A 13,273-nucleotide genomic window follows, 5' to 3' on the forward strand; every position below is an offset into this window, starting at 1 on the left:
CCAGGATGACTCCTAAATATTTATAATGAGCAACCCGTTCAATTATGCCACAGCCGCAGGCCTCCGACTGAGGATCGTCACAGGTGTGCATCCTTAACACATAGCGATCACAGTCAATATCTTGTCGACCAATAAATGGAAGATGTTTGGTTTTTTCAATATTAACTGTAAGAGAGTTATGGTCAAACCAATTTCTAATTTTGGCAAGGTCATGGGATGCGTGCTTGTATGCCTCACCCCACGTGCAGCCCTCAGATACCACAGCCGTATCATCCGCAAACAAGAACAGTTTCCCTTTAATTTTCAATTTGCTTATATTATTAATATAAATCAAGAAAAATAGAGGGCCCAATGTACTGCCCTGGACTACTCCGTACTCTATTGGTAATAGTTTGCTAAGAGATCCATTGATTGAGACAATTTGTGAGCGATTCCCTAGATAACTAGTGAACCACTCCAATTCTCTATTTCTCACTCCTATTGTTTCTAGTTTTTTGTAAAGCTTTGTCCTATCAATCGCATCAAAAGCTTTTGCTATATCTAAAAATGTAATCAAAACCTTCTTCTTATTTCCTAATTTTGTAGCTATCTCTTTGGTTAGGTCAAACAAAGCATCTGAGGTGCTTTTGTTGGTAATGAATCCATATTGTTCGTCTGCAATAATATTTTCCCTAACAAGGTATCTTGTGAGCTGAACTTTAACACATTTTTCTATTATTTTACTAACAACTGTGAGAAGAGAGATTGGCCTATAATTGCTTATTATTGACTTTGGTCCTGCTTTGTAGATAGGGATAATTTTTGCTGTTTTTAATGATGTTGGAAATTTTCCTTTATTGATACTCAGGTTTATGATGTGCATTAAGGGTTGTTGTAATTCATTAAAGTTATTTTTAATCATTTTAGTAGGTATACTATCTAACCCGGGTGATGAGTTTCCCCTAATACTGTTTATAACACCATAAAGTTCTTCTGAACTGATCGGCTGTAGGTTGAATACAGACTGAGTAGCATGATCAGCATCATCCACCTCGGCAGGTCCTACTGGGTTCAGAGCCTCCATCAGTTGTTTTCCCACAGAGGAGAAATATTCGTTAAAAGAATCGCTTAAAGTTTCGAGCGCTGTGGCAGCCGAATCACAAGTTTTGTGCCCAAAAGCCCCGACTGGAAATACCTCCTTGCCAACTGGACGCCCTGAAATCTCATTGACGATTTTCCAGAATTTTCTTGGATCGCCAGCTGCGGAATCTATCTTCTTTTTATAAAAGTTATTTTTAGCATTTTTTATTAAAGAGTGAAGCGAGTTCCTATACCTAATATATCTTTGTTTTAGATCGAGAAACTTAGCACTTTTTTGCTAAGTTTATCGCGCATTCTAATAGATATTACTAATCCTGACGTAATCCATGGTTTTATCTTTTTGTTCTTTGAAGTTATCGGGGTACTGCTTGAATTAGACTCTAAAGTTGTTTTCAAGATACTGAGAAATGAATCTGTAGCTTTGTCAACATCATTTGTATTCAAAATACAAATATTAATATTGAAAAGTTATTTAAGAATTATTTCCATTGAAATTACTTATTTTAAATAGGATTTCTATTTTTCTATTATTTTTAAAAGAAATTGGAATAGAATACCTACAAAATAACTTAATTTCTGTTGTTTTGAAATTCAGATTGGTGTATATCACAGCTTTTTAAATTAGCCGCCATTTCAGGCTTGTATAAAAATGAAAATCTGATCTCAGTTATGGAAGCGAATTTTTGAATCAAATTTTGAAAAAAATATATTCTTGATCAATTTGACATTAAATTGATTATTTTATCAAGGAAATGATCATTATTATTAGATCAAATTTAATGGGATGAATTGAGTAACAGCTGTGTACACTCAGTGGCAAAATGGAGAGACTTGGCAACGTTTTTCTCCTATCTTTCTTCACTGCCATTATAACGTGGACCTCACTATAGATGAAGGAAGCTCCCCACACACAGAGATTCTTCATGATTGAGAGAATTGCAACGTATCACTAACAATGGAAAAAACATGTAGAACGAATATCAGCTGATAGGCTATGTTGAGCTTAAAGGACGTAACTCCAAAAAGCTCCTTGTGTATCGGATGCAACACAATGCTTTTGAGAAGATACAAAAGAGCATGTTGTGATGCTTATGGAAAGATACATTTTCAAAAATCTTTGATGTTTTTGTTTGGGTAGTATTGTAGTCTAGTGGCCCTCCGCCGATAAGCAAAGCTATAGACCTGGACTGTAGTTTTGTTATCTAACATTTGTTGAGAAAATCGGAAAGAGAAACAGGGAGTGAGGAAGGGAAGGGAAAGTAGCAGAGTAGAGGCATGAGGGAGAGTGATGCAATCTACTAATATTTTTTCAATTACAATTTAGCAACAAACTAGACAATTTCCACAAACACGTCGCCTTTTACGACGACACTACACCGACTCATAAATGTCGTGGTGGTCGGAATTGGATGGTTTCAAAATTTGATGATTTAGGTCATGATATGCTCATTTAATGAGCATACCCACCAGAGGTGTCGGCCGAAAGATATCGTGTCGTTGTGAGCATCGCTCCTACTGGTTTCGGCCGACATTATAATCCAACATCCCTCTGTTATCGAGAGTTTTAATAATAATTTTGCTAGTATGAGGTTCGGTAGGGCACTATTTGTGCCCTGGTAACGAATTTAAAGTTGCAAGAATCAATTAAAATGGTTGTGGTAAAAGAATATGACGTTTTCACTCTCATAGAAATAATAATAGTTAATAGAATGGAATGATAATAGAATGGGTAATAAATGTGCCAAGATTTCAGATTGTGTCAGCGGCTATTGATTATTGATCACTCATTAAGCTTTATATTTTGTTTGTTTTTGTCACACATAATTTTGTTAGTGTTTTTCTGTAATTATTTGAAATATAATTTTATTTGATATATTATCGGTGTTAGCCGATATTTGCAACGCCATATAATGTCCGTTGAAAACGTTCACTCTACTTACCGGAACCGAAACGATATCTTTAATCTTCAGCTGGATTCGCACACAACAGTGACAGTGAAAATATAATTTTCAAGAGTTCTAATTAGACTATTCCTTCTCAGCCCGGCCGAGTTGGTATGAATAATACCATTATAATTTATAGGAATTATAACTTAGAACTTACAGGAATATTTTCACTGTCACTGTTGTGTGTGAATCCAGCTCTAGTAGTTAGCACACATACAGAGCTTTGACTATTATTACATATGAATTATATTTTATCACATCAACAATGTCTAAATGAAGCTTCGTAGGTAATACAGTAGTTTAGGCTTACATAGATAAAAATGTTCTATAGAACTGCAAACGGGACAGCTATCCTATTGCTTGGTTTTCAAGTAAAGCTCTGTTCCATTATAATTCTTATTCTTATTCTATGAGAGTGAACCCGTCTTGAGAAATTATCTTCGAAATTGTTTTCCCAATTAATAATATCCAAATAAATAATGCACTTCGTTTGAATTGTAATGCTGTAATAGTGGCTATCATTATGTAGGGTGAATATGTTGAAACTGTTATTCATACCTCCTGTGAAGCTGTATAATTTAATAGTCATTCAACATAATGATGAATGATCCTCTACATATTTAAATTTGTGTTCATTTTCGATGCAGTAGCATAGTTTAAGTGCCGGTTTCCGAGCTCGGGATTTAGTTAAGTTCTAGACTTTGAACAGCTGGAGTCAGAAAATTGGCTTCCCGAAACGGGTCGTAGTCGCAGTGGAACGACCAACGATTTTTAAATTAAATTTCGAAAAACTAGAAAATTGAACACAAAATAAAATAAAAATGAAATATTGTAAAGTTTCAGCTATTTTGAATTATGTAGGAATGTTTCATTTCGTCAAGGAAAAACGTTTCCAATTATAGAAATGAGAAAATAAAGATTATCATAAAAACTGCGACTAGTCAATTTTCTGACTCCAGCTGTTTAAAGTCTAGAACTTAGCTAAATCCCGAGCTCGGAAACCGGCCCTAAGTCTCCTCCGGGTACTCTCACATTATACATTGATGAACATCATCCTGCATGTTGTATTTCAATCTTATAAATATTATCCAAATTTCATATTTTATGTAGTGAAGAATAATTGGAGGTGTCATTAAGATAGAATAGAAAGACTTGAAGATGACACAATCACTAATATTTATCGAACTATAAACTAGTATATGTTGTTACACCATTATATATTTCTAGTAAGCTGAACTTGAGCATCGATCTTCATTCTATGTTTTAGGCCTTCCATATTTGGAAATTTCATTCTGTTCGTTTATAAAAGTGTTGTATTTGTTTTGTTCCAGTACCAACCCAGAAAATGGGCAGCTGGCTGACTACTTGGATGAGAATGCCAGGCTGAGTGACGAACAAAAAGTTCTACAAGAACAGTATGATGTGGTGAGTCATTGCTTCTGAACTCATCAATATTATATTCAAGATTGATCATTATAAATGTCTAGCTTACACCGAGGTATAGAACAGCAAGGGTGTCAAATTTAAAACCATCACCTCATTATGTAAAGATTCAGGCCTTGACTACTTTCAAAATAACTCGTCAATCAGAACATAATCAAGCATATGTATTTTACACATAATCTTTTTTCGAAATTAGCGTAGAAATGCAAGATTAACAGGTATGGGCAGAGAGCAAAAAAATCTATTATTAGCCTAAAATGAATCTTTTTCTGTTGAATCTGTCTACAATTAGATGTAGACATTGATGAGTTTTTCTGGGTAGAAGCTAGAATAATCAAGATTACTCCTCCAACTCTCATTCAAAAAGTCCTAGTAATTTCCGCTAATAATTTGTTTTGTTCCAGATGTTGAAAGAAAACACAAAAGAGATTGCATTGACAGAATCGCTGAAAAATACCATCAAGAAATATCACTCAGTGATCCTGAAAGTGGCTCCGAACAAGAAGTTACCCAACTTGGATCTTTTAGGAAAGCAAGTGGTTCAAACTAATACCGCTTATGAGAATCATCATCCACTAGGTAATTCAAATTGAATATATTGTGAATCGTTGGAAAATTGTGTCTATTGATAAATTATCGTAGTTAAGGTAAGGTAAGGTAATATTATAGGTAAGGAAAGTATTGCTTTCCGAAAAAAATTAAGGTACCCCAATTTCTAAATATCTAGCCTATACATTTCAAGGTCCCCTGAGTCCAAAGAAGTGGTTTTTGGGTATTGGTATGTATGTGTGTGTGTGTGTGTGTGTGTGTGTGTGTGTGTGTGTGTGTGTGTGTATGAGTGTATGTGCGTCTGTGTACACGATATCTCATCTCCCAATTAACGGAATGACTTGAAATTTGGAACTTAAGGTCCTTCCCCTATAAGGATCCTACACGAACAATTTCGAACAAATCCAATTCAAGATGGCGGCTAAAATGGCGAAAATGTTTTCAAAAACCGGGTTCTTCGCGATTTTCTCGAAAACGGTTTTAACGACTTTGATCAAATTTATACCTAAAATAGTCATTGATAAGCTCTATCAACTGCCCCAAGTCCCATTCTGTAAAAATTTCAGGAGTTCCGACGTACTTGACGCAATTCTCAGTTGTTTTTCTTATAATTTTGAGTTGTTTACGTCAGACTAGCTTTACGTCATAACTAATCATTGTTCTGTAGTTTGATCTCAAAAAAAAATTTTTTAAGACTAACAAAGTAGTCGTTCCAGTTCTTAGTATTAGTCTACGAGTTATTTATTGGTAACTTATGTTCTGTAACCTTTTATAGTTTATCAATAGGTTGTAATGTTTCTTAATCAATTGGTTAATGTTTTTTGTTTAGTTTTGAGTTTGTCGGCTACTACTTGGACCGCAATTCGCGAGTTGGCACAATGAGGCGGCAGCTGGCTGACTACTTGGATGAGAATGCCAGGCTGAGTGACGAACAAAAAGTTCTACAAGAACAGTATGATGTGGTGAGTCATTGCTTCTGAACTCATGAATATTATATTCAAGATTGATCATTATAAATGTCTAGCTTACACCGAGGTATAGAACAGCAAGGGTGTCAAATTTAAAACCATCACCTCATTATGTAAAGATTCAGGCCTTGACTACTTTAAAAATAACTCGTTAATCAGAACATAATCAAGCATATGTATTTTACACATAATCTTTTTTTTCGAAATTAGCGTAGAAATGCAAGATTAACAGGTCTGGGCAGAGAGCAAAAAAAAACTATTATTAGCCTAAAATGAATCTTTTTCTGTTGAATCTGTCTACAATTAGATGTAGACATTGATGAGTTTTTCTGGGTAGAAGCTAGAATAATCAAGATTACTCCTCCAACTCTCATTCAAAAAGTCCTAGTAATTTTCGCTAATAATTTGTTTTGTTCCAGATGTTGAAAGAAAACACAAAAGAGATTGCATTGACAGAATCGCTGAAAAATACCATCAAGAAATATCACTCAGTGATCCTGAAAGTGGCTCCGAACAAGAAGTTACCCAACTTGGATCTTTTAGGAAAGCAAGTGGTTCAAACTAATACCGCTTACGAGAATCATCATCCACTAGGTAATTCAAATTGAATATATTGTGTCTATTGATAAATTATCGTAGTTAGCTTCTATCTGATTTTAATTCATAGTTATTTAGTTATTAATGGCCTTTGTATACTGCAGTCGTATTGTCCACTGATTCGTTTCATTTTATTTTCCAGTTTGAATTTATTTATTCATTAATTTATTGTAAGGAAGATGGATAATTTATCAATTGTTGATGCATATAGTTGTTTCTATTTGTTTCAATTAGTAAATGTTGTGGTAAAAAGTTTTTTAACCAGATTCCTCTTTCTTTTTTGGATTAAACTGATCTCCTATAGCCTCGCACACACACATCGATTTTTGTTCGTACGATATTTTGCCGTCCTTATAATTCAATTAGATTAAACAGATGATGTTTGTCAAGTTCCGTTTAATCTGATAGAATTCATAAGGACGAAAAAATATCATACGAACAAAAATCGATGTGTGTGTGTGCGGGGCTTAACAGTAATGCAAGTGTGATACTGTTTCGTATGGAACTTTTTGGCATTGATGATCTTATTATTTTCTCATAAAACGTCAACCTCCCATTTCTTGAGAAATTATACTATTTATAACATCATACTATCTTTATTTTTCCAGCAACTCCTCATGGTGTCCCTACTCCTGCAGCTTTAAAAGCTGGTGTGGGATTTCCACTACGTACTTCAGGCTCAGGCAGTTTGAATATGGGAAGAGGCATTCAGAAACATGGAAGATCAGGTTAGTGTTTCGAATCATTTTTTTCATTCAATTAATACCTGAAATTTCTTTAGCTTTAGTAAATTGAATAGCCATGATGCTGAAAAGCATGGTATGCTTATTACAATTAAAGTATATAAGTTTTCGCCCCACTTGGATGTAATGAGCTGGTTTACATGCGTCATATGGAGGCCGAAAATGATTGTTTTCTGACAAGGCCGGTAAAATTTTTACGGCCCTAGGACTGTAAAATAACCTTGAAGTCAGCTGATTCTGATTTGATGTGAAGTTATGAACGTGTTTACAAAATAGTTTATGAAACGGAATCATTTTATGCTTCTAGAATTGAATAAAGTTTTTGCAATAAGATACTATAATTTTATTTGGATGAATAAAATACAAATGAGATATTATAAACTATTCAAATTCAATTTTCAGAGTATAATAGAATCTAACCTCAAACCTCCTAGTTGCAGCGTTTATCACGGAACATGGTGGATAAACGGAATCATTTTATGCTTCTAGATTCAATAAAGTATTCTGCAATAATATACTATCATTTTATTTGGATGAATAAAATACAGATAATATATATCTATATAATAAGAAAGAGTAGGGTTGTGTTTGTTCGTGTGTTCGTTTGTTCGCATCAAAACATGTCAACTTGTGGATTGCATACTGGAAAAACGGGAATGATTTAGATCTCCAAATTTTGCACATAGATTCTAAAAATCTCAATCTCGTGCACCTGGAAGCCCAATTTTCAATTTTCCTACTAGATTTTTCCAGAATTAATTTTTAAATTTCATTAATGATACATTCGATTTCATTAAAAAATCACCAATCATATGGTTGAAATTAAAAAAGGAACATGTGTTTCTATATTGCTTTCTACTTGAAAAACAAAGTTTTGAAACTTCGTTATCCTGATGCAATGTTTAGGCCTACACGTGGCATGGATTCTTAATTATTGACTATTTTATTTTCAGTTGATTTCTACAAACGTCATTTAGCGTTTATTTCTTCTTATCATTTCAAACTTATTCATTTATTACTGGATTATTTACCAACTTATCCAATTCATTACCAATTCAAACTTATCAATTTGCAAACATTGTTTTCTCTTGTAAATGCTATATTTTCATTTGAGTCGGTTTTCCTTGCAGACGTGCCATTGAACAATGAATGCGGAATTTGCAGAAGGAATAACGATCAACACTTACTGGCCAAATGCGACACTTGTCACCTGTATTACCATCTTGGTTGTCTCCATCCGCCTCTCACCAGAATGCCTAAGAAAAACAAAATTATGGGATGGTGAGTAGCATACTACTGTATTATTAATGGTGGTACTTACAGTACTATGACTCAATAAATAAGGCATTCATTAATCAGAAAGTATTCTCTTGAATAATAAATAGAAGTTTATTATTTATTCATGCTGCATTAACTCACTACCTCCGTAAACAAAGCCATAGTGCATGACAGGTGGTTGATTGTAACGTCAGCACAGGTAGGGCTCCTACACCAATAAAAACACTAGCTGAATTAGATCAGCTTGAATCAACAAATTTCTATTGGTGTAGGAGCCCTACCTGTGCTGACGTCACCAGAATGCACAATGACTTTGTTTACGGAGGTATAGTTATAGTTATAGTCCGATTATAGTTAACAAATGGACAACTATCTCTGTAATTACTCTGGTAAGAGTTTTCCAATATTGATCATTTCTTCTCTTTCAAGTTATGAAATTTTGGCATAATATTAGAACCTCCATAATTCCTAGTTAACGGGACCAAACGTTTACTACTATTTATAGAGGTTGAGGATATATCAAAGGCTATTACGGAATCTGATTAAGAAAAAATACGAATTATAGAATGTTAGATATCCAATGACTTTTCATATATAAGTTATGGATATGAATTATGGCTATGGATATCCATAGTTTGAAAAACCCTTCAATCTTCCATCCTTTTTTTGCACCACTTTCTTTTTCTTTTGTTTTAATGTGTATTGTTGTTGTTGTTTGCATGTATTCTTTTTGTTAATCTCTGTATTGGATTTGTATGTGAGTTACAACTAAATGAATTAAATGAATTGAATAGAGTAGAGTATATTTGTTTCTTAAAATAGTTTTCCAATGATTTGGAATCCTTTTCAATGACGTGAAATTTCCATTCAGCTCGATTAAAGTCAGTTATTTTTGCTTACTTCTACAGCCTCAAGATACTGTATCTACAAAGTAACGGAAGCCTCACAAACTGAAATTTTGCAAATCTATCAGTTGATTCTCGCATATATGAATGACTCCCTTATCGAGGTTTCACTGAAATATGTTGTGCCTGACTCACAATTAAAAAAAGGTCGCTTGTTATTCCTATTGTTTGGGCGACCATTTGAGATCAACTCCATCTTAGTAATAGGTCTTATTAATTGTATTAGTAGGATAGGTCTCAGAAACTATGGTCAGAGTTTCAGAAACAACGTAACTGTAGTTTTATTCATTTGTAATAGATTTCAGAAACTATAGTCAGAGTTTCAGAAACAACGTAACTGTAGTTTTATTCATTTGTAATAGATTTCAGAAACTATAGTCAGAGTTTCAGAAACAACGTAACTGTAGTTTTATTCATTGTAATAGATTTGGATAATTTATCAATTGTTGATGCATATAGTTGTTTCTATTTGTTTCAATTAGTAAATGTTGTGGTAAAAAGTTGTTTAACCAGATTCCTTTCCAGTTTGAATTCATTTATTCATTGATTTCTGAAGAATTTATTGTAAGAAAGATGGTTGGATAATTTATCAATTGTTGATGCATATAGTTGTTTCTATTTGTTTCAATTAGTAAATGTTGTGGTAAAAAGTTGTTTAACCAGATTCCTCTTTTTTTGGATTAAACTGATCTATAGCCCCGCACACACACATCGATTTTTGTTCGTACGGTATTTTGCCGTCCTGATAAATTCTATCACATTAACAGATGATGTTTGTCAAGTTCCGTTTAATCTAATAGAATTCATAAGGACGGCAAATATCGTACGAACAAAAATCGATGTGTGTGTGCGGGGCGTAACCGTAATGCAAGTGTGATACGGTTTCGTATGGAATTTTTTAGCATTGATGATCTTATTATTTTTTCATAAAACGTCAACCTCCCATTTCGTGAGAAATTATACTATTTATAACATCATACTATCTTTATTTTTCTAGCAACTCCTCATGGTGTCCCTACTCCTGCAGCTTTAAAAGCTGGTGTAGGATTTCCACTACGTACTTCAGGCTCAGGCAGTTTGAATATGGGAAGAGGCATTCAGAAACATGGAAGATCAGGTTAGTGTTTCGAAACATTTTTTTTCATTCAATTAATACCTGAAATTTCTTTAGCTTTAGTAAATTGAATAGCCATGATGTTGAAAAGCATGGTATGCTTATTACAATTAAAGTATAAGTCCACAGTACCAGAATGTTTTCTGTTGGATGTATTGATTCTGTTGATATTATTTATTTATTTAACAACAATGACAAAACCACATAATCATAAAATGATTGGAAACGGAAAAACAGGCTAAAAGCCCTTACTATTTAATTTCCAAATTTTGATTGCATATTAGTCCAAAAGAGGTTATGATTCTTCAGCAGTTTTAAACACATATAATTTGATCCCAAAATAATAACATCCCAAAAATAAATAGATTTTGAATTTAGAATGTTAATATAGGAAATTAATTCAAGCAATCCACTGTATATAGTATCAAGTCAAAAACTTGGAAAATATTGAATAAACATTACAAATTTTGAGCTATAATACAATACACACACCAACTCACTCACTTTTTTATATATTGATTTGATGATAATCGTATTTGGTATTGATCTATTCTTAATTATTGACTATTTTATTTTCAGTGTGATTTCTACAAACGTCATTTAGCGTTTATTTCTACTTATCATTTCAAACTTATTCATTTATTACTGAATTATTTACCAACTTATCCAATTCATAACCAATTCAAACTTATCAATTGCAAACATTGTTTTCTCTTGTAAATGCTATATTTTCATTCGAGTCCGTTTCTCCTTGCAGACGTGCCATTGAACAATGAATGCGGAATTTGCAGAAGGAATAACGATCAACACTTACTGGCCAAATGCGACACTTGTCACCTGTATTACCATCTTGGTTGTCTCCATCCGCCTCTCACCAGAATGCCTAAGAAAAACAAAATTATGGGATGGTGAGTAGCATACTACTGTATTATTAATTGTGGTACTTACAGTACTATGACTCAATAAATAAGGCATTCATTAATCAGAAAGTATTCTCTTGAATAATAAATAAAAGTTTATTTATTCATGCTGCATTAACTCACTACCTCCGTAAACAAAGCCATAGTGCATGACAGGTGGTTGATGGTAACGTCAGCACAGGTAGGGCTCCTACACAAATAAAAACACTAGCTGAATTAGATCAGCTTAAATCAACAAATTTATATTGGTGTAGGAGCCCTACCTGTGCTGACGTCACCAGAATGCACTATGGCTTTGTTTACGGAGGTAGTGATTAACTCCGATTATAGTTAACGAATGGACAACTATCTCTATAACTACTTTGGTAAGAGTTTTTCAATATTGATCATTTCTTCTCTTTCAAGTTATGAAATTTTGGCATAAAATTAGAACCTCCATAATTCCTAGTTAACGGCACCAAACGTTTACTACTATCTATAGAGGTTGAGGATATAGAAAAGGCTCTATATGGAATCTGATTAAGACAAAATACGAATTATAGAATGTTAGATATCCAATGACTTTTCATATATAAATTATGGATATGAATTATGGCTATGGATATCCATAGTTTGAGAAATCCTTCAATCTTCCATCCTTTTTTTTGCATCACTTTCTTTTTATTTTGTTTTAATATGTATTGTTGTTGTTGTTGTTTGCATGTATTCTTTTTGTTAATCTCTGAATTGGACTTGTTAATATATACTTGTCATATACTAGTATGTGCGTGTAAAAAGAAATAAATTAAATTGAATTGAATAGAGTAGAGAATAAAATATTTGTTCCTTAAAATACGTTTCCAATGATTTGGAATCCTTTTCAATGACATGAAATTTCCATTCAGCTCAATGAAAGTCAGTTATTTTTGCTTGCTACAACTGGTCTACAGCCTCAAGATACTGTATCCACAAATTAACGGGAGCCTCACAAATTGAAATTTCTCATATCTATCAGTTGATTCTCGCATAAATGAATGATACCCTTAACGATGTTTCACTGAAATATGTTGAGCCTGACTCACAAGTAAAGAAGTTCGCTTGTTATTCCTGTTGGTTGGGCGACCATTTGATATCAACTCCATCTTAGTAATAGGTCCTATTAATTATTAGTAGGATAAGTTTCAGAAACTATGGTCAGAGTTTCAGAAGCAACGTAACTGTAGTTTTATTCATTTGTAATAGGTTTCAGAAACAATGGTCAGAGTTTCAGAAGCAATGTAACTGTAGTTTTATTCATTTGTAATAGATTTCAGAAACTATAGTCAGAGTTTCAGAAACAACGTAACCATTTTCTAAGTATGTCTGAAGCAAGGAAAGAAATTAAAATAAGTAAATTAGTGATTAAATTGCTTCTTTATGCATGTTTTATGTTTTGGAGTGAAGTTGCAATTCATAAAGATACAGTAATATTCATTTTGCAAGGCTTCTTTAATTGAATTTATTTGATTTTATGACTAATTTTGATTTATGATGTGATTGCAGGCAATGTTCAGAGTGTGACAAGGAGTCGTCAGGTTCGGAAGTGGAGTGTGTGGACACTGAAGCTCCCAGGCGACTCAGACATGTCAAAGACAATAGTTCCAATGGAGATGGTTTACTAAAGGTAATTTCACATTAAATGGAAACTATCATTCATAGTCTATTGAGATAATTGGGTTCATTCTGAATTGAAAAAGATCACATTGAATCTG

General features: G+C 33.3%; 1 protein-coding gene across 1 annotated transcript in view; it reads left to right on the forward strand.

Moving 5' to 3' along the window:
* LOC111044535 overlaps window positions 1-13,273 on the forward strand; it is a 50,703-nt gene that overhangs the window by 31,653 nt on the left and 5,777 nt on the right. The window contains exons 15-24 of the mRNA XM_039435087.1: window positions 4,358-4,408; window positions 4,874-5,001; window positions 5,843-5,980; window positions 6,406-6,580; window positions 7,192-7,311; window positions 8,457-8,607; window positions 9,739-9,758; window positions 10,507-10,626; window positions 11,381-11,531; window positions 13,065-13,185. Coding sequence (XP_039291021.1) covers window positions 4,358-4,408; window positions 4,874-5,001; window positions 5,843-5,980; window positions 6,406-6,580; window positions 7,192-7,311; window positions 8,457-8,607; window positions 9,739-9,758; window positions 10,507-10,626; window positions 11,381-11,531; window positions 13,065-13,185 — 1,175 coding nt within the window. The remainder of the gene's footprint in view (window positions 1-4,357; window positions 4,409-4,873; window positions 5,002-5,842; window positions 5,981-6,405; window positions 6,581-7,191; window positions 7,312-8,456; window positions 8,608-9,738; window positions 9,759-10,506; window positions 10,627-11,380; window positions 11,532-13,064; window positions 13,186-13,273) is intronic.

This window comes from Nilaparvata lugens, chromosome 8, assembly GCF_014356525.2.
Source record: "Nilaparvata lugens isolate BPH chromosome 8, ASM1435652v1, whole genome shotgun sequence".
Classification (NCBI taxonomy): domain Eukaryota; kingdom Metazoa; phylum Arthropoda; class Insecta; order Hemiptera; family Delphacidae; genus Nilaparvata; species Nilaparvata lugens.